At 44.5% G+C, this 26,570-nt stretch overlaps 1 protein-coding gene across 3 annotated transcripts in view; it reads right to left on the minus strand.

The window, feature by feature from the left end:
* Window positions 1-747: 747 nt before the first annotated feature.
* RGS8 (regulator of G protein signaling 8) overlaps window positions 748-26,570 on the minus strand; it is a 31,563-nt gene continuing 5,740 nt past the window's right edge. For 2 of the 3 annotated variants that reach the window (XM_030936480.1, XM_030936481.1), the window contains 4 exons: window positions 26,268-26,369; window positions 25,357-25,421; window positions 7,047-7,213; window positions 748-5,819 (listed from right to left, as the gene is read on the minus strand). In XM_030936480.1, coding sequence (XP_030792340.1) covers window positions 5,637-5,819; window positions 7,047-7,213; window positions 25,357-25,421; window positions 26,268-26,369 — 517 coding nt within the window. In that variant the 3' untranslated portion in view covers window positions 748-5,636. The remainder of the gene's footprint in view (window positions 5,820-7,046; window positions 7,214-25,356; window positions 25,422-26,267; window positions 26,370-26,570) is intronic. The other variant, XM_010368919.1, reaches the window with a different exon arrangement.

Consider the following 26,570-nt stretch of genomic DNA (forward strand, 5'->3'; position numbering starts at 1 on the left):
CCACACCCCCTCCCCAGTGGTGGACTCCTGTCTGCAGCAGCCCAACCTGCCACTACTCCTTGCCCAATTGGAATTGAGGGTGATCATTTGCTTTACAAAAGGACTTTTCTTTTAACCCAAAGGATTCATCTTGAAGAAGCATCAGCTTTCCTTTAAAGACAGACCTTTTCCAGAGCGTTCTCAATTATTTGGATGGTTAAGGTTTTGCATATCTCTGTCTTATCACCCCACTTGAAGAATGAGCTTTTGTGAGCAGATACAGTGCCTTATTCTCCTTCCTCCCCTCCACAGGACCTGATCACCAGAGGCACTTAAAGATCTGATGACTATTACACACTTTTGGGGACACATTGATTGTATAAAGTGAGGTACAGCCCTAAGCAAGATCAACCCACTGCATTTCCAGATTGCTCCAGCTGAACAAATATACAAACCATCCTCACCCTTTTTTTCCTCTCTGCATTTTCAAGCAGTAGGTGGTAGTAATAAAAACACCACCTCGAATTGGGACAGCACTTTACAGTTTCAAAGCAACTTTCATAACCCAAAGTCACTCTCCACCCAACGCTCATCCCCAAGCCAGGCCCATCCATTTCCACCCACACCCCTGCTTCTCCTGATGGCCAGCCCTGTGCCAGCTGCTGCCAGATAGGACCACGTGCCCTCCCTCCAGCAAGTCCATGTGTGATGTGGAGAGTTTCCTCATAAAGAGTCAGCTGGGCAGAAATGTGGGCAGAGACCAGAGGGCAGCTTGTTCAGGTTCCGTTTATTATGTTCTCACAGCCTTGTTTATAGTAAAGGTGAAAGACATGATTCCACTTTACATGGTAATGAAACAACTCAATGAGGACTCCATCAGCCAAGCGGTTTATATGGCAGATGAGCTGCTACAAATCTGTTGTGTGCTCGCCGCGTGACTCAGCTAATGCTACCGGGGTTGGAGCGCACACCCAGCCCAGCCACCTTTTCCATACCTGGCAGAGGGAAGGGAGCGGAAGGACCAAAAGGGCGTAAGAACCAGGAAAGGAACAGTTTATTAAAAGGACCCAGAGCCCAACCTAGGAAGGCCAGTGGCCCCATCCTGAGATCTCCCGTCTTGGTCCATAGCATCTTGTGGAGTCCTGAGAGGCCACGGGAACAGGAAGGCATCTCTGCTCTTGGCTTCTTCCTCCACCATCTCATGCCGAGTGGCACGGTAGAACAGGCTCTCAGTGCCAGGGAGACTTTGCTTCTAACCCAGAGGGACGCAGATTTAAAGAGGCCTGACACTTGGAAGGGTGGCCTGGGATGGAAAACCGTGATGCCTCTGCCTTCCGTGGAACTGGGCACAGACAGGGTCAGGAGAACTCTGGACACTCTTGTTGGTGGGAGACCATCCTGCCTCTGCATTTTCTACTCATCCCTTCTCCTCTGGTCCACGGAGAAGCAGACACCATGTTAGCGGCTGATCTCTCCCACCTGCTCCTTCCTCTTCAGTCTTCCCCATTCTACCCTCCCCCAGCTCTCAGCACCGTTAAGTTCACAGCTTCCCCTCACAGCAGAGCCAGCTGAGCTGCCCAGCTCAAGTGCCCAGGGCCTGCACCCAGAGGCTGGGCCCACAGCCTGCGCAGAACGCTCTTTCACAGCTTTGGTTTATTCAGAGCAGCAGTTCTGGGGAGAGCACCGGAGATTAAAACCAACTAGGACCTTCCCAGCTGCCCACCCAACCTGGGACCAAAGAGGGAATGGTGAGGGCTTGGAAAGGCCTCACAGATCTTGATATCCCCAGGACGTGACACTCTCCACTGAGAAATTTGGAAGTTGTGTTACTACTATTATTATTACCACGACACTCTTCACTCACCACGTGAGTGGGGGTTCCAACTACCTTGTCGTGTGGCCTTGGGTACAGAGACACACCCTAATGCAAAAATGGCCAAACACAAGGGTGCAGGAAAACAGACAGGGGAAACAGCCTAGGAGACAAACTTGGAGGAGACAGGACTCGGAAAGCATGGCAGAGCGTCTTTCGATCAAGGATCCCTTCAGCTACCACCTTCGGCAAGGCCGCTGCCCAGCAATGCATGCAGCTTGGGCCAAATTACCTTTATCTTAAAAGAGCAAGTCAGACCCCAAGGGCATCGAGGCAGCATCCCGAGTCAGGTTCCAGGACTGGCCAGGTTCCTCAGTATCTACGTGTTTGCATCTGGAAATGTGCCAGCCCCCTTGGTCCACACAGCTGTGTTCCCCCCGCCCTTTCCCCTCCCCTACACTGTGTTCCTCCTCACTCCTTAGACCAATGCTTCCTAAGTTCAGCTGCACATTGGAATCACCTGTGGAGCTTTAAAAATGACTGATGCCTGGGTCTCTACCAAAAGCTTCTGATTTGGCTGTTCTGGGGTGGGACCTGGACATCTGGGTTTTAAAAACTCCCTAGGTGATTCTAAGGAGCAGCCATGGTCATGAGCCACTGTCTAAGACCATCCTTTTTCCAAGTCCACAGGCCACTAGCCACCTAGGAACTTATTAAATATATTGATTTCTGGGCCCCATCTCAGGTCTATCAGATCAGCATCTCTGGGTGTGCACCTGGGAATTAGCACTTGTCACAGGCTTTCCAGGTGATTCCTGTGCATGCTCAAGTTTAATGAGAAGGACTGCCTCAGAGGATTCTTCCTCACCCCAGAGGTGCCCAAGGCCATGAATGGTTGATACTGACAGTATTCTATTTAGTTTGCCAAGGGCAATGATGAATCTCACGCCAGCCCCCAAACAAGTTAGCCCTCCAGTGGGGCAAGGTCACTCAGGGATGGAGAGCAATTCTGGAAGTCACAGCTCTGCCTGGACTCCTGCCCTGGCTTGCCTGGAGCCTGCACAGGCCCACGACCCAGCAAGCCTTGAGTCCAGAGAGCAAGTCCACAGCACAGGCCCGGCTTGAGGAGCAAAGGAAGACAGGCAATAAATGGAAGTGATACCCAAGGACATGAGCTTGTGGAAGAGGCAATGGGAGAGAGGGCAGGACTGGGAAACATGGAAGCTCAGGGATGAGGTATGCTTGGATATTGCTCTAGATGTTGTAAACATTTCTCTTTGTTTTATCACAGACCAAAATCTGGGTTGGCACAACCAGAGTGCCTAAAACTAGGCATCAGAATGGAGAGTGCTGCGCCTCTTGTGGGAAGCAGGGCATACAGGGTATGAGGAAAGCTCCACCCCACGGGAAGATCATGTCTGCCTTGTACTAGTCTAATGCTCACAATTGTCACACACACACAAACACACAGAGACGCTCCACAGGAGTACCATAAATTTAGCTATCACGTTCCTCTACACACGGACACACGCCCACATACTCTTGCTTAGCTGCAAAATTCAGGATCCCCAAGTTGGGTCTTTCACACCTCCCCATTGTGGGAGGAAGTCACCAGGGCGCCATGACACCACCATCTGCAGCCTTCGTTTCCTCAATAGTTGGCAAGAACTCTAGGCCCCTCTATGAGGCCATAGCATGACACTCTTGTTCAGGCTTTTCTCCTTGGGATAGTGGAAGTGGTGAAAAAGGCCCCTTTTAGAATGTTTCACATTTCTATAACTCTGTGCAATTCCAATTTATATGCACCTCATATTCGACAGTAGAGTTGGCAGCAGATGCACATTTCATATGTAAACAATGTTTAAAATACCCTGTTAGAGAATTTAATCATTAAATTAATTCTGGCAGCTTTATCTAAGAAAGAATGATTTGTTTTTTTAACCACGGTTGAGAGGATACTACCTGATCTGACTAGGATCACCGATTTGAGGCTTTGGAGTTCTCGAACACGAAATTCCACAGGTCTCTTCGGTGTGAGGGCTAGGAGATGTGTGTTCTTCTCTCCCCTTGAGGTTCACACAGTCACGCCCACCCTCACTCACAGATAACAATGTGCCGTGGCAGTGCAGTGGGCCCTAGCACTAGTGGGACTCAAGGGCCTTCTTGGCCTAGTCTAGCTATAGCTAGAAAAGAAAGAGATTCTCAAAGTTAACGGAGAGGAACACAAGCACTAGAACACCACCAGCATAACCTTAAAAGGCCCCTCACCCCTTAAAACGAGAATGGTTCAGCCCAGTTTGCAATCTCCTGCACAGAGCTTATACCTAATCATGTGCTGTTCCACTTAGTCAAGCTGAAAGTTTTGTAGATCTGCAGTGAATCCAAATCCATTGATCGTGAATTATTCCAACAGTAACTCCACTCTGTTATCCTCTCCACCTGGAAACCAACCTCTTGCATGCCCTTCTTTCACTTTCTGGTCTCTCTGCTAAAGGTTCATCTCCTTGGCTGGCACTACTCTTGTGCCAAAGTCAGCTTTTTCCTGGGTAGCTAGAGTAGGTTCCAGGCTGTTCACTCATCCTCCAAGGAAGAGTTGCCTGACACACTTCCAAGAGCAGCTCTAGGGTATCATGAAAGCATTTTAGGAAGGTTCTCCGCGTCCAGATGTTCACAGTGATCTTCTTAGACACACCTCCTATTTCATGCTCAATTCCAAAAGGTCAAAGATCAAGAAAGAAGCTGCTTCATGGTATCCAAGAGAGAGATCTTTCTAAGAAAGCATGTTCCCAGGAAGTATGCTGGAAAGAGTTTCAGCCTAAATTCCCGTTCTCCCCCATCATAATTACATGACCGGCATGGAAGGGGGGAGGTGGAGATACAGGGAAAGTACTAGGCACCGTGGGAGCACTCCATGCTACAGGAATTCACCTCCCTTTGCCAAGTTGTCATCCTAAGAGATCAGTGATGTATGATGCTGCAGAGAGGTGAGGGCAGAGAAGACACAGAGCAACAGACAGGTTATATGGTACCCCTTTGAATAGAAATCTACTGGTGCTACATTCCCTCGTCTCCTGACTTCTGGAAAAGTTCTTCGTAGAATTGAGGAAGATTTGTAAGCTGTATCTTTCTTAATGGCAGTTCCACTTCAGAAGTCATGAAGGACATGTCCCAAGACTCTTTCTGGAAATGTAAGGGTAGGGTAGTCTTGTGAATTTCCTAGGCCAAGATGGAAAGTAATCACAGTTTTTCACACTGGTCCAATGGAAATGGAAGAAACAAACAACTCCATGGATTTCACTCCTTCTCCGAGAGGTCACCTGTCAATGACAGCACTAGAAACCTGGAATTCCACAGAAACCTCTCTCCTAAGCTGTGAGGTCCCAGTGAGCAGAGCTGGCCACCACAAATCACAGAGTGGAGCCCAAGTCTTTCAGCTACTCCTTCCAGGGATTTACAACAAGTGGAGTCAGGAATCCTAACTGAGGAGGGTGTGGAGGTGGTGGGAATTGCATTTGCATTATTTACAGATTAGCCTAGCACAGCAAATCTGCCCTCTCAGCAGAGGTGACCCAAGGCATTATGAAGGGCAAGTTGCTGACCCAGAAAAGGGTGACAGCGGCAAGGCGCTACCACTAACCAAAACACAAACATGGGTAAATGGAATAGAGTCCAAGCTCCAGCAGCTGGGTCATACTTTGGAAAGGCCCTTCATTCCCTCCTCACCCCCAGCCTCCCACCCCCAATGCCACTGCTTTTGAACACCTATGACATTTCACATTAGAATATGATCTTTGCAGCAAGGGGAGGGGAAAGCCGGTGATTTCCAGGAGTCCGCTTCTGAGGTCTAACTGAGCCTCCTCTGGCTTTGGGACAGCAGATCTAAGTACATTTTGGACCTCAGGAACCTGGGGTAAGAGTCTTTCTCCATGAGGCTGTGTACTTTTCCTTGGGCTTGGTCAAAGCAAGTCAGGGACGGCTCCTGAATGTTCTTCCTCGTGGCTTCTCGGGTCTGGAAGTCAATGTTTACCTAGAGATACAAACAGAGAGCAAGGTCACAGGCCCTCAAGGGCCAAGGTTTCTGGCAGCTGGCCCTAACTATGCAATAATTATTAATGACAGCGTCTACATGTTTAAGGCGATTTTGGCTTTTCAAATTGCTTCCATGGAGGTCATCCCTTTTGATCACAGCAAGAATCCTGCAGCGTCTGAAGACTAGATATTCTCAGTCCCAATTTATAGACAACAATACTGAAAAGAAGAAACTAAAAAGCTTGTTTAAAGTAGTATGGAAAGTTAGCAACAGAGCCAAGGCAAAATCCCAAATTACTTGAATCCCTAATCCAGGGACCTTCACCCTGGCAGGCAAAGGGATAGATCCAAGCCAGTTGTTAATGCAACTCCCCTGAAGTAAGTTTTTTCTCCTGTCTTTTCTTGTCTACTAAGGAAACAAATGCCTTGTGGAGGGAGGCCCTGGTTAGAATGTACATCTTTGTTCCAACCAGCATTATAAAGGGCCTGTAGCATCCTAGACAACTGGTAAAGACTTCTTGCATCCCAAGTCAAAGCATAATTGAAGGAATCTAAAAATGCAATGCACCTAAACTGGTAGCAAACATTTTTCTTCATGTAAACCCTCCCCTCCCAAGTAAAATTCTGTATTATAACTCAGAACAGCAATATAATAGAAATTCATCCTATTACTATAAATCATTATAATTAAATAATATAAATAATTATAATTACTCATTAATGAGCAGTGGCAAATACTGAACAGGTGCTTCATCTCTCATACTCTGAAAGGTAGGTACCCTTTTACATTGGGGAAATTGAGACCCAGAGATGTTTAGTAACTTGACCAAGATCTCATAGCTAGTAAGTGGTGGAGCTAAAATTGAAACAAGATTTCAAAGCAGATCCACATTTCATTAAGCTATGCTGCCTTCCACCAGGAAAATGAACGTAGACTGGGTAGCATTTATTCTTGCAAAATCTCTGTAGCAACACAGTTCCTGCTAGCACATGCTTAACTGACAGACAACTAAAACACTCCTAATGGAGCTCCTCTGATGGAAGCCCTGGGTTTCTGTTTCTTAAAAATGATCGTTTTTTTTTTTTCCCATCAAGGGCCACCAGAGCGATGAGGTTCAGTTTTGTATAAGAAAGTCCTCATCAAGCCTGGCTCAGATCCTCTCTGAGGAGAGAAATGCAGGCCAGAGGCCATGGACAGACAGGATGGTCGCCGCTGCCAACACACCTCCCGTGGAGCCTGCACATCCACAAACTCCTCAAAGATCCTATGGGCCTTAGAGACCAGTTTTGCTGTTGACCTGGTCTTCTTGAACTCCTCACAGGCCAACCAGAACTCCAGGTTCTCCTCACTGAACTCCGTCTTCAAGAAGGCACGGAATGCAGCCACCCCATCTGTGGATGTGGGAGGAAGAAAAGAAGAGAGATAGGAAGCAGCTTAAGTTTAAGAACTGTAGAAGAAAGAAAGGAAGTAATAGTGTGAGGGTGCCCCTAATTGTCCAAGCTCACTGCTCCTCCACACCCTCTTGAAGACCCCATTCTCATCTGGGTGCAGTGGCTCACGTCTGTAATCCCAGCACTTTGGGAGGCCGAGGCAGGTGGATCACCTGAGGTCAGGAGTTCGAGACCAGCCTGGCCAACATGGCGAAACCCCATCTCTACTAAAAATACAAAAAAAAATTAGCTGGGCATGGTGGCACATTTCTGTAATTCCAGCTACTTGGCAGAGAGGCAGGAGAATCACTTAAACCTGGGAGGCAGAGGTTGCAGTGAGCTGAGATCACGCCACTGCACTCCAGCCTGGGCGACAGAGTGAGACTCCATCTCAAAAAAAAAAAAAAAAGACTTCATTATCCTAGACACACAAGTGTCCTCAGAGACAAGCCATGCTTCTTATTCAAGTCACGGGGCCGGGCGCGGTGTCTCACGCCTGTAATCCCAGCACCTGGGAAGGGAAAAGCAGGTGGACCATCTGAGGTCAGGAGTTCGAGACCAGCCTGGCCAACATGATACAACCTCATCTCTACTAAATACAAAAAATTAGTTGGGTGTGGTGGTGCATGCTTGTAATTCCAGCTACTTGGGAGGCTGAGGTGGGAGAATCGCTTGAACCCAGGAGTCAGAGGTTGCAGTGAGCCGAGATCACACTACTACACTCCAGCCTGGGCGACAAGAGCAAAAGTACATCTCATTAAAAATAATAATAATAATAAAATAAAATAAAATAAAGAGTCATAATGATATTACAAAGCCATATTTAGGAAGGTGTAGTAATATGTTTGGGGCACAGGTATCTGTTCCCTAGGTCTATTGGTGAGCTATGTTGCTATTTAATAATCAGGTCAAATTATTTGTTCTCTAACCTAATCCAAGTCAACCATCCTGAGGAAACACAAAACTTGTTACAAGATGAGCCAGAGGGAACGTGAATGTCTCATCCTTTGCTACTACCAAAAAAATCTGAAAGTAAACTACCTACTGAAATGCAGTCAGCAGTGTCATTCTGTTACCTGGATGGGGTTGCAAGCCTTTTTAAAAAAAAAAATTTGAGGTGCTATATTTTGATGTTTTTCTTCCATGTATACTTTATTTTAAAAGATATTGCCTATCAAATTATGTTTTAGTTAAGATTGATCATAATTTTCCTGCCAAGTGATTTAACAAATTAATATGCCTTTTCATTTTTGTTAATCAATATCATACATATTGTCAAGCAGTGCTTCCAACCAACACAAGATGAGCAGGTTTACCATGTCCAGTTAGAAAGGGAAATCACATTTATTGATAGCTTATGCATCCAGTTAATGTTTTTACTTAAAAATATTTTTTATAAGTTATTTCAACCTCAACACACTCCCCTCTAATCAAATAACAGCTATAGTTTTCTATAAACGGTCCTCAGGGGAAGGGCACATACAACATAGAATAAAGAAGTGTTCTACTGGTTATAAAAGACGCTGGCAATAATCTTTTATTTCTTTTCTAAAATTCCCTAGAAGAACAAAATGTTAACAACTCCTAATTCTAGATGACAGGATGACCTGGGCATCTGACGTCCACCACTATCCACCAGGACCGTACACTGGCCAGGGTCATTCGATGGATTGCTGGTGCCAGGCTGTTGATACATTCAAATGCTTACTTTTACTTTCTTGAAATGTTTTCATTTCTCTGAATAAAAAAGTCATTGTATATCTTTGTCTTTCAAAATAGATATTTTAATGTCTATACTAGAACAGTATCATAAAAGCCAAGACCTTTACTTGCAAGAGCCAGGAACTTAAGAGAAAGGTTTTTGGGTGGCTCCCAACACTAAGCTTTAAGTCACAAGGAGATTTAAGTTTGGAAACCTGAGTTTAAACTCATTTTGAAAAGTAGGAATGGCCGGGCGCAGTTGCCCACACCTATAGTCTCAACATTTGGGAGGCTGAGGTAAACAGACTGCTTGAGCCCAGGAGTTCGAGACCAGCCTGGGCAACATGGCAAAACCCTATCTCTCCAAAAATACAAAAATTGGCCAGGTGTGGTGGCGTGTGCCCAGCTATTCGGGAAGTTGAGATGGGAGGATCACCTGAACCCCAGAAGTTGAGACTTCAGTGAGCTGTGATCACACCACTGCACTCCAGCCCAGGTGACAGAGTGATACCCTATCTTTATTTTTTTTTTTTATTTTTTTTATTTTTTTGAGGCGGAGTCTTGCTCTGTCCCCCAGGCTGGAGTGCAGTGGCCAGATCTCAGCTCACTGCAAGCTCCGCCTCCCGGGTTCCCGCCATTCTCCTGCCTCAGCCTCCCAAGTAGCTGGGACTACAGGCGTCCGCCACCTCGCCCGGCTAGTTTTTTTTGTATTTTTAGTAGAGACGGGGTTTCACTGTGTTCGCCAGGATGGTCTCGATCTCCTGACCTTGTGATCCGCCCGTCTCAGCCTCCCAAAGTGCTGGGATTACAGGCTTGAGCCACCGCGCCCGGCCGATACCCTATCTTTAAAAAAAGAAAAAGAAAAGAAAGATGACCATGTTATTTACTACCCAAGCCAGGTCATTTTGAGAGTGAAGGTTGCATTACTGTTAATTACATGCAGACAATAGTTATAAACCATGACCACCACAGGCAAAACCCAGAACACATGATCACCTTAACTCTAAACCATAAAGTATAGAGAAAGTAGAATATAATGTAAAGTTACTTCCTGTCAGGCAGGTGGAAAATAAAATTGTTCCTGTACCGAAAGAGAAGAGGAGAGTAACGTAGTTTAGACTCGTATGAGAGGTCTGCTCAGGGCACCTCCTGCTCCCATTCCTACACTGGATTCAAAACTCTGGAAGAAGGGACTAGAAACCTGAGATAAACTGAAAATCAAAATGAAACAATGACACAGCAATGTTTAGGCAGAGATGGACTGAGAATCATTCATTCAATTCAGCAATGTCTTTTAAAACAGCTACTAATGTAACAAAGCACAGATGCTTCTCAACTTATGATGGGAGTATGTCCTGAAAAACCCATCATAGAATGAAAATACCAAGAGTCAAAAACGCACTTAATAAACCTAACATCACAGCTCAGCTGAGCCTACCCTAAATGTGCTCAGAACACTTTGGTACAGTATTTAGTAAATTACATGAGCTATTCAGCACTTTATTATAAAACAGACATTGTGTTAGATTATTTGGCCCAGCATTGCAAGAGAGTATCACATCACATATTGCTAGCCTGGGAAAAGATCCAAATGCAAAATTTGAAGTATGGTTTCCACTGAATATATATCACTTTCACACCATCATAAAGCTGAAAAATCGTAAGTCGAACCATAGTAAGTCGGGGACCATTGGTACTGTAAGAGAACAAAATCTTAAAATCCTTGCCCATGAAATCTCTCAAGGAAACTCTCTTTGTCACCCCTCCCTCACTCTGTCCCCTCCATGGAGAAGATCCAGAAGTCTCCACAGGCTCTGGAGGGAACTTGGATTAGAGAACCAGCCTCCCTGCCAGGAGATCCCCACTGCTTACAGGAGGGGCCCCTGAGGCAGAGGCTATTGGCAGAGGTCGAAGGGAAAAATAGTTGGAGCTGTAGAAGCCTCAGTGCTCTTGGAGGAGGTTTTCTCCTTGCAGAAGACCCAGTGCCCTTGAGAACTCAGTGAAGGGCTGGTTTAGCAAGGGGGGACTCTGAGCAGTGACCAGTCCACAATTTCACTATCAATGGACACAGTGAGGACCCGAGGGACCGTAGGCCAGAGGTTCCCTCTCTGCCTCCATCTTAACACACTTCCACTGTATTCAGTGAATGAGGAGGGGAATGAGGGGGCCGTAAAAGACTGTGTGTTTATCTAAAAGAGTAACTGGAAAGTGACTTGGAAAAGCAACTCAGAAGAGCCTGTGGTTGGTTTTAAACCAGAAGAGACTACATTCTTCGAATGGGAGAGTTTAAGCTTGTTTGTGTCAGATTTTAATTTTTAACCAAACAGAAACAGGTGCTTATCAGCAAGGTGAATGTAGTTATAGACAAGGAAAGAATATTACCTTTCTGCCTTCCTTCATGGTGCTGGTAAAGATAGCCTTGCTAAGGAAACTGTCTGGCCCTGTGCTAGATGAGGTACAGGCATCACCTCCTTAAATCCAGGTTTCAACTCTGTTGGGTCTTTGTGTGGATGAGTAGAGATAACTTCTGCAACGTGCTCTCAGGAGCCTTGCTTAACTTCTCATCTTACAGATGAGGAAACCGATGCTAAGAAAAGGGACTTGCCTGGTTTTAACAGGTAACAATATGTAGCATTGAAAACTTCATATAAAGTACACTCACCTTCAATCCAACATAGCAATAATGTCATCTTCATTCATTCATTCACTTGTTATGTGACTCAGGCTATGCTATGTGCTAAAAGCAGATATAATCGTAGCTTCACAGAATTTGCCATCAAGGGCAAGCTTGAGCCAAGAAAACATAATTATGATGATTATGATGTAGTGCGATAAGTTACATGATAGAGAAAGCAGAGGGGTCATGAAGGACCCAAAAGGGGTGCCTTTGCCAGCCCTGAGGAGTGAAGGGAAGACCTGTGGGAGGAAGAGGCTTCTAAGCTGACATGGGAAGTAGAGGAGAGGGAAGCTAAGCAAGGGAAGGAAGGAGAGGAAGGAGAAGAGAATTTCAGCAAGAGGGAACCACAGGAATGAAGGCCTAGAATTAAGAAAGTTTACTTGAGTAATTGGAAGTAGTTCACTAAGACTAGCATTTAATAATAATACAGCTGAAAATGACTAGGCCTGCTTATAGGATAGCATACACCAAGAGGCCTGTGAAAGAGCCAGAGAGACAGAAGAATTTTGCAGGACTACAAAAGGCCAGGAAGAGAACATTTCAAGAAGGAAGTGGTCACTGTGACTAGTGCTGCCCAGAGGTCAAGCTAGATACAGTCTGAGAAACAGTCACTAGATTCAGCAAGCATTGGCAGGAAGAGTTTTCACGGTGTAATGGGGCACTAGCTGTCCCATGGTATGCACGGTGGTGAATGAGACTGAAGGAAGTGGAAACAGTCATTCAGATGACGCTTGCAACAAATTTGGTAGATAAAAAAGTAGAGAAATAAGACAGCATAGCTGGAAGGAAACATGAGATCAGGAAAGAGTTTCGTTTTTTTTTTTTTTTTTTTTTTTTTAAGATAGACTTGGGTAGGGCAGGGCACAGTGGCTCACACCTGTAATCCCAGCACTTTGGGAGGCTGAGGAGAGGGGATCACGAGGTCAGGAGTTTGAGGCCAGCCTGACCAACATGGTGAAACCTCATCTCTACTAAAAATACAAAAATTAGCTGGGTGCACTGGCATGTGCCTATAATCCCAGCTACTCAGGAGGTTGAGACAGGAAAACCACTTGAACCTGGGAGGTGGAGGTCGCAGTGAGCCAAGATCGCACCACTGCACTCCAGCCTGGGCAACAGAGTGAGAATCTGTCTCAAGCAAACAAACAAAAAAAGATAGACTTGGGTATATGTAAATGTTGATCTGATCAGAAAAGACCAGTTGAGCAGCAAGAATTGAAGTTCAAGAAAAGAATCTAATTGACAAAATGTTGCACCCAGGAAGGTAGAAGAAATGTGATGAGGAGCAAAAAGAAGGACAATGTGTGAATGCAGGGAAGTTTCTCATTTCAGGCAGGAACCTGAAAGTCTGTCTGACGTTAGCGGGAGAAGATGATAGGGCCTAGGAGAGGTAGGTGTTGTTTTTACTTATTTATTTAGGATTTGGGATAAGGAATTTTACTTATTTACTATACACCATGCTTTTTGCTCAGGACTTTACAAAACATTAGCCCAATTTATTTTCACAACGCTGATCCACAGATAATATCACTCCACTTTCTGCAGGAAGAAATTAAAGCTTAGAGAAGTGGAATACATGGCCCAATTACACAACCACCAAGAGCAGGGCCAAGATTCCCAGCCAGGTCCGTATGACTCCAAAGCAAGGTCTCTCCTGATGTGTATGCAGACAGAAAGGAAAGGGCACTGAAAATGGGAGATTAAAAGAAGCAAAAGAATAGTATTTGCTGAAGAGAAATTTTAGAGGAGAGGGACCAAGAAAAAGTGAAAGAACTTCTTTTCCTTAAGGATAAAGGCAAAGAAAAAAAGAGAGAGGTAGAGGAAGATAGAGAAAAACAGCTAGAAAAGGGACATATATGAGATATGTCAAGTGGGACAGCCTTAATCTTTGTTATTAATTTGGGATAAGGTCACTGTGAATGTGGGCTGCATCCATGTGCTAGGTTTTGGGGCTATGCCACAAACAAATGAGATAAAGTCACCACCTCATTGAATTTAGAGGCTAGTCTAGTGTAACCAACATTAAGCAATAATTTAAAATAATCAATTGAGTAATTATAAATGTAGAGTGGGCTATAGTAGGGAAGTCTAAGAGAGTGGGAAGGATTTGGAACAGCGACCTTGGAAAAGTAAATAAGCATGTGATTAAAACAACAACAACAACAAAAAAAAAAAAAAACAGTCAAACAATTGTAAAAGTTTAGACTTAGATTCCTGGAGGAGTTACAATGCATCAAAAAGGGAGCAAGAACTTTTAATTTGATGGTGCAACAATCATTCAAAGAGAGGACCCATCAGTTCCAGGCCGGCAGATGATCCTTGAAGCTGGAGAATAGCAAGGATTTAGCAAGTGGCAATTGGGACATAGAGGAAGGGGAGAATGATAAGAAGGAAGTTTAAAAAAAAAAAAAAAAAAAACAGTTGAAGCCAAAGAAAGAATTTTAAAGTAACATCAGCAACCATTGATGGCACACTTACTTTGGGCCCGGCATCACACCTAGTGGTTTATGAATCTTAACAGTACTGGCTTCTCATAACACATCTATAGCTTAGGTCCTGTTATTTTCACCACTTTTTAGGAGAAAAGAACAAAGCTTAGAGAAGCTAAATAACTTCCCCAAGGTCATACAGTCAGTAAGTGGCAAGGATGCTAAACTGCAAAGCCAGCATTCTCATGCATGTAGAAGGTCTAGCCTCTAGCTCTGTGTGACAGTAGCCTGAGGGATGCCTGTGCCAGTGACCACTGAAGTGGAGGGAGAGGACCCCCACTGTAGGGCAAGACAAAGAGGTCACAAGTGACACCATAGATGGTGACATTTCCAGGTGGGGTGGAGAGAAAGTGAGAAAAGTCACTGCGGAAGGCGGAGGGGTATCTGAGCATATGTCAACATAGAAACAGGGTATACATGGGCAGGAGAGTTCAACCAAGTTACACCGTAAGCAGTTAAGGCTGACTCAGCGGGGATGGAGATTTGGAGTTGGAAATGTGTGGTGAACTCATAGCCAGCTCTCATTACCTGGCAGCCTGCTGAGGCAGAAGCACCACAGGTCTCAGCTGGCAGCACCAGTTCTGACCAAAATCAGCCCCATCATTAACTGTGTGACTTTGGACAACACACTCAACTTCACTAGGCCCCAGCATCCTCATCTGTAAACTGAAGGGGTTGAATATGATGAGCTTTCCCAGGTAGAGTTAGCACTCTGTTCCACGTCCTCATGGCAACTTAGATTAGCCTGTATCAGACATAGCTCTTAGCGGATTGATTGTCACAGTTCCACGACTCCATCTTTCTCCTCATCAATGTCAATGTCAATGTCATCACTGAATTCTGTGCTGCCCAGTTTATATACATTAACTCAATCCTTACATCATTGCTCCTAAGCAGACAGAGGCTCTGGAGTCACACAGCCTGGGTTTGAATTCTGCATGACCTTGGAAAAGTGCCTTAACATCGCCAAGCCCATGTGTTCTCATATCTAAACTGGGAATAATGAATAATGTCAGGACCTACTGAATTGGGCTGTTATAAGGATTAAATGAGGCAAGCCATGTAAAAGTGCCTAGTAGTTCATTATAAGCAGTCAATAAGTGTTAGCTCTTAGCAAAGTATGTTTTATAAATAAGGAAAGTGAGACATGGAGAGTTAGTCTGTAGTCACTTGACCAGTAAAAGGTGAGAAGTGGATTTGGACACACATGTGCCTGACTTCATAGCCACCCTCGTCTCTACTCTGGTGATGGCTGGCAGGCCTCCAAAGGAGAGATAGACAGTAAGCCCAAATCAGGCAAACACATCACACACATACCACGGCCCAGCAAGTGTACCATTTGGCTCACAGACCTGGAGATTCTCCAGCAAAAGGACACCTGCTGTCACCTTTTCTGTAGCGAGAACTGAGGCCATTATGTGCCACCATTAACTTGGAACCTGTGTAAAGTCTCTTCTCTCCCACAGCACTGATGGCCCAGTGGAGTGGCTTTTTCATGTCAAAAGAGCTGAAGTGTGAGCAGAAAGGCATCCTTTCCAACCATGTCCAGGGGATGCTGTAATGAAGAACAGCTGAGTGGCCTTGCAAAGATGCTATGTTCTCTCAGGTAGCCTCAGCCCAAAATGTGGTGGCCTGCATTTTCAGGGAAGGCTCAGAAAGAGTGAGAGGAAAACCGAAAGAAACTTGAAAGTTGCCTGGAATTTCAAGGAAAGCGCTTGAGATATGGGAAAGGAAGGGAGAATGGCCCTGCCCTCATGGGCCCTTCCTGGGAGGGTCTGGACCTGAGATGCAACAGAGAACAGACTGTGGCAAAGATGCCCCAATAGACACAGATCACAAAGGCTTGTGCAGACTGCACCTGCTCTCACCCCTCCTCCTCTGCTCACCCACTTTGTATGCCCACCCCTCTCAGCCCCAATCTCCCCCAACACTTTTTATATTCCCGGAGCCTGCACTGAACAGAGATACTTTAGTCTGAACAATGGAAGGGAGAAGGTGGTAGAGGGCACTGCTGCAGGAGCCCCTCCTCTTGCCTGGAGCAGATGGCAGCAGCTGGCTTCTGTAGACAGACCACTTGTTTCCCCACCCACCCACCTGGCCCACCTTTCCTGCTTATGTGACCAAGCAAACAAATCCAAGCACAACTGTGTAAAATCCTAGCCTATTGCATAGAATAGAGCCAGCTCCACACTGTTTCTCCCCTTCCATCTACCTCCCACCTCCTCCCAGCAAGCTTTTCATCTGCTCCTTTCCCTGACTCCTCAGCATCTTTCCCTGCCCCTCTCCCTGTTCTCCTGTTCTCTTTCCTTTTTGTCCTCTTCCTCTATCTTGCCACTTTCCCTCCACCAGGACCCTCCTACTTGTCCATGAACTGCAGTTGGTTCCAAACACAGGACGTTGGTTTATTTCTGAAAGGCTCATTTGTGTCTCCCAGCATCTCTCAGGGTGACATGCTTTGCATTAGCTGTGTTTCCTCTGCCGGGGCCCCATGTACCCCAGACCCTGCTCCTTCCCCAAGCCCAGGCAACTGGAGTGCCCCCCCCAGTCTCCCCCAACAGACCTCAGGTAGTTGGAAAGAGTGACTACTCTTTGACCCCTGAATTCTGGGATTCTGTCCTGGCTCTAACCCATACCAGCTAAGTGTGAGCTTGGGCAAGAGACTTAACCTCTCTGTGCCTCAGTTCTCTCACTTGTAAGGTGCAGGTCCTAACAGCATCTGCTCCATAGGATTATGGGATGCGGTAAGTTCATACGTGTAAACAACATGCAGGCCTGACACATAGACAGTGATTGCTTAATCCAGGTTAGTGACTATTACTCCTGTACTTCAGTGGCTTAAGGAGTCATCATACAGAACATAATATACCCAACACAAAACAATCCTGAGTAACTGAAAGGCAAGGAGGTGGCGAACAGTTTGGGAAAATGGGAAGAGAAATGGCAGAAGGACCTGCTGTTTTGTCGTTTCATTTTTATTTCACTTTGGTTTTCTTTGTACGACCCTTCAAGAAGTCAAGAGTGCTAAGAAAATTAAAAATTTTTGAGATTGATACACATCTAATGACAGAAAGGGAAAGACCTGTGTCCAGAATTCTTGGAACAGTGAGCAGAATATTGGCATCTACCTGAGCATCCACAGAACCTCCAAGAACACACCGCGGCTGTACATGCTGCCTGCAGCTGACTTTCTCCCTCTAGTTATTTGATGGAGGATGCTTACATAAGAAAGGAATCTGGGTCACTATGAATGAGCAGTGCAGCTGGTACAGCAGGGAGTGGAGCTTAGGTGACAGTTCAAGGCCCAGGAGCCCTGATGTAGCTGGCATCAGGGTGGGCTTGAGCCTAGCTCAGTTCCCAGGCTTGGAAAAATACAAGAGCACAACAACAATTTATTTTAAGTTCTCTATTTATGAAAAATGCTGTCCCAAAAACCAGAGTCCTCTTGTATCCCTGAACAACTGGAGAAAATAAGCTGGTGAATGTGTTCCAAGACCAGATAGAGGAGAAGAATGGAAATTACATTTCTAAACTCCAGGATACATATACTAATAGTGATGCCAAAACTTCTTTGATCCAGAAACAAATCACTGCTTTGAAATTTGTGATGAGAATAGCATCAGGATCAGAGCTTTTCTTTTGTGAAATCTGTGAAATAAATGCTTTTAAACAAATAACTGGAGGTGGCCACAGTGGTTTGTACCTGTAATTCCAAATATTCAGGAGGCCAAGGCAGGAGGATCTCTTGAGCCCAGGAGTTCAGGGCTGCAGTGAGCTATGATCATGCTACTGCACTGCACTCTAACCTGGGCAACAGAGCAAGACCCTGTCTCTAAAAAATTCTAAAAATAACTGGAGCTAAGTAAGATTTATGTAGAGAGATTATGTAGAGAACAAACTATTTCCAGTTGTGACATTTTATTGGCAAACATTTGATATGCTAATTATACTTCAGTAGTGTGATTAATGTAATATTCTTCAATGATCTCTACTTCATTAATATATACATAGCAAGGTGATTTATTATAGTTGTATTAGGACTTGAAGATTCTTAAAGTCTTTGCACCAGAAAGGACATGAGAGAGCCTATGATCAAACCCTACACCGGACATAAAAATGGTGAGCTCTGAGATTGCATGACTTCTTATACCTAGGATGTGATAGCAGAAGAGTAAGGAGAGCCTGGGTTTACAACTCCTATTCCAACGTTCTTTCCTATTTTATCAAGGAGAAGCTGAATTAAGTAACCAGAAAATCAAGGTGGAGCCTGTATCTGCAACTATTATAAGAAATCAGCAAGAAATTTCCATTAAGGGGTAGACAAAAGAAGTGTGCCCCTAACAGGGTGAAGGTTAGCATTCACAAAGGAATCCTTTAATACAGGAGAAGTATTATAAAACCTCATGTAGCCGGGCACAGTGGCTCACGCTTATAATCTCGGCACTTTGAGAGGCGGAGGTGGGCAAATCGCGAGGTCAGGAGTTGAGCCTGACCAACATGGTGAAACCCTGTCTCTACTAAAAATGCAAAAATTAGCCAGGTGTGGTGGTGGGCGCCTGTAATCCCAGCTACTCAGGAGGCTGAGGCCGGAGAATCGCGTGAGCCCGTGAGGTGGAGGTTGCAGTGAGCCAAGATCATGCCACTGCATGAGTGAGACTCCATATCCCAGCCCCCCAAAAAACCCCCATGAACACGAGTCCGTAGCCTAAAAGATTTTGAAAATCAAGTATCCAGAAATAATGGTCTAGTTAGTTTGATATAGAAATACTGCAGGGATTCACACACACACAAAAGGGAATATATCAAATTTACCTTCTGGGCTTTTAAAAACTACATCCTCAATGGAATTCCCACACATGCATGGGGAGGTTTGAAGAGGGGCTGCCAAAAGCTCATGAGGCAAAGGGGACGAGTATTATGGGATTCAAAGAAGCCCTATTGGCAATTCTGATACTACCTCCAATCCACAAACTCAAGCTGCCTGTGGGATCAAGAAGCTGACACCATCTCTGGCACATAAGAGGCATGAAATGCATGTTTTCTCAATGAATTTAATATTATGTTACAGCAAAAATAATTAGAATAGCTATTTTTTATTGAGTACCTCTGTGGAGAAGTCATCATGCTTAGCATTTCAGAACCATGATCACACTGAACTCTCACAACTGTACAAGGTAAGTCTCATCATTCCCCTTCTACAGATGAGGAAAGTGAGGTTCACAGAGGTTAAGTAATCTGAATATGGTCACATCGCTGGTGAGTGACAGAATGGGTTAGAAGCCTGTCCAGTTGCTTTCATTCAGACTTTTCTCAACAGACTTTTAATAGTTGCCTAATATATTCCAGGCATTCCTTCACTGAAGGCCAAATGCACCCACATTTCTGGGTCCAAGTGCAAACTACAACAATGTGAAGATGATGGCAAGGAAGCAGACGTTTATTTTCCACCCTACTACTTCGCACATCTTTTTCTAGCTCTTATCCTCAATCTATCCAGAAAGCACACCTGCCATATTTGTTTGTTTACTGTGGAATCCTCCTCCCTACATATGTGGAAACTGGGATACACAATGCACCGCTAGGGACGCACTGCCTGAGCACTTTGGAAAGCTTCCATACGAGATACAGTCTTTAGTGTGTTTCTTGGAAAGCACAGGCCACCTGCCCCACTGGGATGCTCCAGATTCCTGGTTTTACTTATGTGCCTTTGGGAACAGGACTTCTCAAGCTGAGATGTGCATAAACCTTCCTGGAGGGCTTATGGGAAAAAGATTCCCAGGCCCCAGCCCCAGGGATCTCGATTCAGTAGGTCTGAGAGGATCCCCAAATTTTTATTTCTCACAAGCTCCCAGCAGATATTGGTGCCATCTCCCTTGGATACCACTTGGAGTAACGCTGTTCTAGAACGTTTTGGCTTGGAGAGGGATGTGGGGAGGGCTGTGCAGTGAATGGAAGCCTGACTGTTCAACTGTACATTCTAGAGCTACAGGCCATTTAGACAAATAATTTAAGAAATTTCATGAATTGATCATTTTAACGTTTGTTTATTTGATTGTTTGGGGTCTTCTGCTTGGTTGCTGTGTGACCAGCTCCAGTCATTATATTTTTACATCTCAACCATTATCTCAAAAGGGCTAGTTTTTAAAAACTAAACTTTCTCTGTGGGTCTCCTGTTCTCAGAGGTGGATAACAGCTCTGCAAATGCAGAAGAGCTTTTAACTGTACTATCCATTAACCCAGCATTCGCTGGGCCTGGCGGGATGGGTCAGGGAGAGCCTCTGTGCTCTGTGCAAACAGTGAAACAAGGCTAAATACCAAGTAAATGACTGGGGTGAGGTGCTCATTCACTCAGGTGTGTGGTCACACATAAGGAGTGAGAGGGAAGGGGAGGGAACCCTGCCTTCACCTTCACCTTAAAACTGGAATAAGCCTAACTTTTTATGTCCAAAAAGTATCAAAGGACAGAGGGAGGCAAGAAGGAAGGGAGAAAGAAGGGAAGGAAGGCAGGGAGGAAGGGAGGAAGGAAAGAAAGAGAGAGAGTGAAGGCGAGGAAGGGAGTACCAACTCAGAGTTCAGGACTTAATGTCCCACTAAACATTTGCATGAACCTCATGAGGAATAAAGAAGAATACACAGCATTTTGTGCCTGTTTCCCAGCAATCTGTCAGAAAAGATCTTCCACAAACGAGGAATCTTTTCTCTCTTGGGTATGAGCTGCAGAGCAGAAAGTCTCCTGAGTGTATACACATTCTCTCTCTCTCTCTCTTTCTCACACACACACACACACACACACACACACACACACTCGGGGCCAAACTACACACACAACTCATAGACATGGAGACTAATTGTTACTGGTGGACAGGAAAAAGATGCCAAATTAATGCACATTAGAAATCCTTCCCTACTTAATGAAGCCATCAGCAATTTCAATTTCATTGTTCGTTTGTTAGTTTTTGTCTGTTTTTAAGAGTGCTTAGCTAGTGGTTACTTCCCGGACCGCCATGGGTACTTCTTCCACTTTGTGTGGCGTTTGTAAACACATATAATTGGAAATAAAATGGCTCCAAACATTTGCCCTCCAGATTATTTAAATTCTAAGGTTTAAAAAATAGCAAAGTTGCTTTCTTTTGCTTGAGATTTCAGCCTATGAGGTGCTCAGTCAAGGAGAGGAGCAGCGTTTTTTTTTTTTTTTTTTTTTTTTTTTTTTTTTTTTTTTTTTGAGGCGGAGTCTCGCTCTGTCGCCCGGACTGGAGTGCAGTGGCCGGATCTCAGCTCACTGCAAGCTCCGCCTCCCGGGTTTACGCCATTCTCCTGCCTCAGCCTCCCGAGTAGCTGGGACTACAGGCTCCCGCCACCTCGCCCGGCTAGTTTTTTGTATTTTTTAGTAGAGACGGGGTTTCACCGTGTTAGCCAGGATGGTCTCGATCTCCTGACCTCGTGATCCGCCCGTCTCGGCCTCCCAAAGTGCTGGGATTACAGGCTTGAGCCACCGCGCCCGGCAGGAGCAGCGTTTTAACACAGGCACCGTAGCCCCTCTTCTGGTGCTGGAGCCATTTCAGCTCTGAAGCAGTATTTTACATAACCCTGCAGGCAGCGCTGAGTCAAACTACCTGCCAAAGGTGATTGGTTATTGCCCAGCCTCTCTGTTTGCTACAGAGAGCATCCTGGATCCAGCTTCTGACACCTCCTCCTACTCCAGATCCTTCATTATGTAGATGAGGAAACAGAATTTCTAAGAGACTGAGAGACTCCATCCTGATCATCCAGATATCCAGTAACAGCTGGGTCAAAATCGAGAACACAGATGTGACTACCAGACAATGCTCTTCGCTTAATTGTCCAAAAGCATGTTCCCCAATTAAGTGGAAACCATGCTGTAAACCAAAAGTAGCCTCTACCCGCAGATCAGTTAGGTCTTCTAATATTGACAAGACGGAATTGAAGAGGAGCACTGATGTCAGGATTCTATTTGGAATCTTGAGGCCACCCAGCGTGCAGTCAGCACACTGCATTGTTTCCTGTATTATTGGTATGCATGCCTGTTCGCTCAGAGGCTGCGTTCTTCACCAGAGATGGACCATGCATTGTTCATTTTTGTGCTTCCCCTCCTCCAGCTGCTTACCATAGATTTTGCACATAATGAGCACTTGGTACATCTTTTTAAACATAAATGAGTGCCTAAAACACCCAACAGAACAGGGATGGCAAAGATGTACTATAGATTGAGAAGGGGGGGTAAAATAATCATCTGTATTTTCTGAAATAGAAATCTTAAGGGGGACGGCTGCCTACATGGATAGAATTACCAGGGAGTGGGTTCTAGACTCATGTACTTTTTTTCTGGAGCCCAGTCATTCAGGGATACTTCACTCTTCACTTCTTAGGACATGTTATTGTCTTAATTGCAAGCTCCACAAACCTCTGATCAACAGTCTCTCCTAAGAGACCCGCACACGTGCAATCCCTTTGGAAAAGCTCAGTCAGCCCTAATTGAGTCACAATACCAACCCAAATTAATTAGACTTTCAGAAAGTTGTCAACATCTTTCAAGATAACCTGGGCTGACTACTCCATAGCCTTCACTGGGGAGTACATGCTCAAATTCTAAAAGCTTGAAATTCTACCAGTGACTCCTGAATAAAGATCCCTTTCTTTTCAAAGACATTTACTCCCCTGGCTGTTTACTTCTATACTAAACAGAAATATAAACAGAACATCAGACTCCGAGAAGGATCACAAAACTTCAAAGCTCAAAAAGCATATTTCTGCAGTAGTTTTACAAAGAAGCAATCTGGTGTCAGCTTGTTGCTTTGTTTTTTTAAGAAACAGGGTCTCACTCTGTCACCCAGGCTGGAGTACAGTGGTGTGATCATAGATCACTGCAGCCTTGACCTCCTGGGCTTTAGCAATCCTCCTGCCTCAGCCTCCCGAGTAGCTAGGACAGCAGGCATTCACCATCACACTCCACTAATTTTTTATTTTAGTAGAGACAGGGTCACTATGTTTCCCAAGCTGGCCCTGAACTCCTAAGCTCAAGTGATCCTGCCACCTCAGCCTCCTAGGTAGCTGGGACTATAGGCACCTGCCACCACATCCAGATAATTTGTTATGATTATTACTTTTTTAGAGATGGGGTGTTGCCATGTTGCCCAGGCTGGCCTTGAACCCCTGGCTTCAAGTGATCCTCCTACTTCAGCCTCTAAAATGCTGGAATTGTAGGTCTGAGCAACTGTACCTGTCAGCTTGTAACTCCTTATCAGAGTCCCCATCTCAGAAAAGTGTCATTGCATTCCTGAAAACCAAAAGCATCCTGACAGAAGCAGAACCAAGTGTCTTCAGATTTAAAAGTCATCAAATCAGACAAATAAAATTAAACTTCTTACATTTCTAGGTCTTGCTACTGCAGCAATCTAAATATACCCTAAGCTTCCTATCACTAATTTCAACACCATAAACTCTGACCATAATGGCTTAATATTAATAACTGGCAGCAAAATTTGTAATCTTATTCTCAAGGCACATTTATTTTGCATTTGATAAATAAAAGTATCATTTAAAAAAAAACCCACCATATCCTTACAAAAGATTCTTAAGTAGAGAATCTTTAAGTAGAGAACCCAAAATCAACTAAAGGTGTCCTCTTATTAAATTTCTCATATTCAGTGACAGGTAGCAAGCATCTCCATCCCCATTTTAGAATGAGAAAACAGCCTCAGGGACTTGAACTAACTGAGTCAGTTGTGAGGCTAAAATAGAAACCAAACTTCAAGATGACCTTGAATGAAATCCAGCCAGAAAAGAAGGCGAAAATTGGTAGTGATACTTGTTTAGCCTAATGTGACTCCAGAAAAAAAGTCAGAATAGCCTCATAAAAAAAAAAATAGCATTACTGCAAATCCTAATATTATTATACATTTGCCATTACCTTGGCAAATTCATCACATAAGCTTGCTGTTTGGGGTGTAGCCATATGTTACATATGCTATATCTATGCTGTCTTATTTTCCTTCCTAAGTGCAATCCACAGAATACTAAAGTGACTATTTGTCTCACAAAACTGCTTGTTACAATATGTACTTATTCTTAGATTTTGCATTTCATTTTAAAATCTATTCAAACGTATTTATTAATCAGTGTATCGAGATCAGCAGCATGGTTGGAGGGAACTGCTCATCAAATTGAAAGCAAAATCACTTCTAAAGACATCTGAAGACTGAGAGTTTCTATCAAGACCACCCAACTACTTAGTAACAACGCTGAGTCAAAATCAAGAACGCAGGTCTGACCTCCACCCAGTGCCTTTCACTTAATTGTACCAAACCATTTTCTCCAAGTAAGTGGAAACACTACTCCAAACTAAAAGCAGCCCTCTGTTGCCAGATCACTTAGGGCTTCTAGTGTCACTGCGACATATTTAAGAGGAGCAGGAAATGTCTGTTTGAAGCCTTCTTTCTCTTCACAAAACCCCTCCCTCTTCCTCACCCCTGCTCTGCCATCTCCAGGTGTTAAATGCCACTCGTTTCAAAGGCCATTGAATTTGAACTTGCACATAATGAGAAAAAGCAAGAGATGAAAAGTTTGGCTGACATCAAATTGCCCTCTCCACACCACAATATGCACAACTATTTCTGCCTTTGTGGGAAACAAAAGGCATCACAGACGAGGAAGGGAAAAATGGAAGAGGAAGTATAGCAGAAGTTGTATTTCAGTAAAATGTATACTCAGTAAGAAATTGAGGGGTAAAATGCAGCTGGGATAGCAAACCCTCAAAACAAAAAGCAACAATAAAACTCAAAAACTGTCAACTCAAGAGAGTAATAAAATGCACAAAATATTCATTTGACTGATGCATAGCCCAAGACTCTCCCATAATTTGGGGGGAGGCCATTCAATTCTACAAACGAGATCTGGCTGGAACCTAGCTTCTCTCATTCCCAAATGAGCCCATCATTCCAAACTTCTAAGCTAAGCTCTCTCTTGCTAAAACTGCTGAGAATACAAAGGCTTCTTGGGATCACACGTTGAACCCAGAAAACAGAAAAGAAGGCCCTCATCTCACTGCATTTAAATCATTCATTTTCTTTTCTATATGCTCCTCTAGGCAGGAGGCTCTGTGACAGCATGGCCCACAGAGGTCTGGATCACCTATTACATACCTGGATCATCACAGGCCTTTGGTACATCTCTCACTAAATGGATGATTTGCCATGTCATGATATGACCTGAATTCTACTTACACTTATGAGAGAGAAGCACATCAAAGGAATCTGCCCACCTCGTAGCTTCTTCTGTGGATAATCTCCTAGAAAAAAAGAAACATCTGTCTTGAATGTTTCTGAAATAACCTCCTTGCCCTCAACAACCACTAAGATTTTCTCAAAAAAACAAATTGGAAAAATGTGGGGAGTGGATGGGGGGAGCAGGTAGCAAATGAAATGAAGGCTATACCTGGATTCCTGCAATTCTGTCGCTGTAAATTTGTACATTCTTAAGTAACTGATGAAAAAAAAACCTCAAGACTGGAATCCAGTGAGTTTTGTCTGTTGGCTTTTAGTCTAAAGAACAAAGCTAAGTAAGTACATGATTTAAAGGTGTCGAGGTAACAATGGAAAGAAACTGGTCTTAGAGTCAGAAAAGTTAGACTTAGCTCCTGACTCCATTCTTACTGTCACCTAAAGGTCTGCACTCCTGAAATGGGGATAATGATGCCCATAACATAGTTGTGTGAGGGTTACACAAGGTAACATCTATGACATTTAATACAGCACCAGCATAGAAGAGGTGCTGAATTCAGGTTACTTGAATCTAAGCATATTTTTAGAGTAAGTTTGAACATTTATTTCCAAATTGAGAGCTCAGATTGACAACTAAGTAGAACCCAGAAGTATCCTTTGCCACCCACAGTTTTAAGAGTGATGGATGATATGGCTTTCTTAGGGAAAAAAAGAGGATTCCCATTCTGAGATCACTAAGCTATACATTTTGAAAAGGAAAATAAACATTCCTTTCACTCATATCCAGTGATATAAAAGGAGCTGCCAAGAGACAGGATTTTTCCTGTGGCTCATCTGGTCAGCAACTCACTAAAGAAGTGAACTATATTACCCGCTGTATTACCCAGGGAATGGCACGTGGCCGTAATACTCACTTGAGAGCGCGGTTGGGTTTGTCTGGAAGAATAGCTGTGAAATCACTACACGAGTCTGACTTGTGAGACAGGCATCCCAGTCGAGTCCTCATCCCTTTGTTCCTGCAACAAGCACAGGGGCAGAAGGACGGGGAAACTCTCATGATCACAGCTGTCAGCTCTATACAGGGCCCCTGGAGCTGCTGCTACGGGAGCCAGCACTGCCCCCACCCTTCCCCAGGTGGTCTCTGAAGACTTCACGAACAGGAAGAGAACACCTAGAGAATCAATAACTACCTCAACAGTCATAGGTACCCTACATGG

This window comes from Rhinopithecus roxellana, chromosome 8, assembly GCF_007565055.1.
Source record: "Rhinopithecus roxellana isolate Shanxi Qingling chromosome 8, ASM756505v1, whole genome shotgun sequence".
Taxonomy (NCBI): Eukaryota; Metazoa; Chordata; class Mammalia; order Primates; family Cercopithecidae; genus Rhinopithecus; species Rhinopithecus roxellana.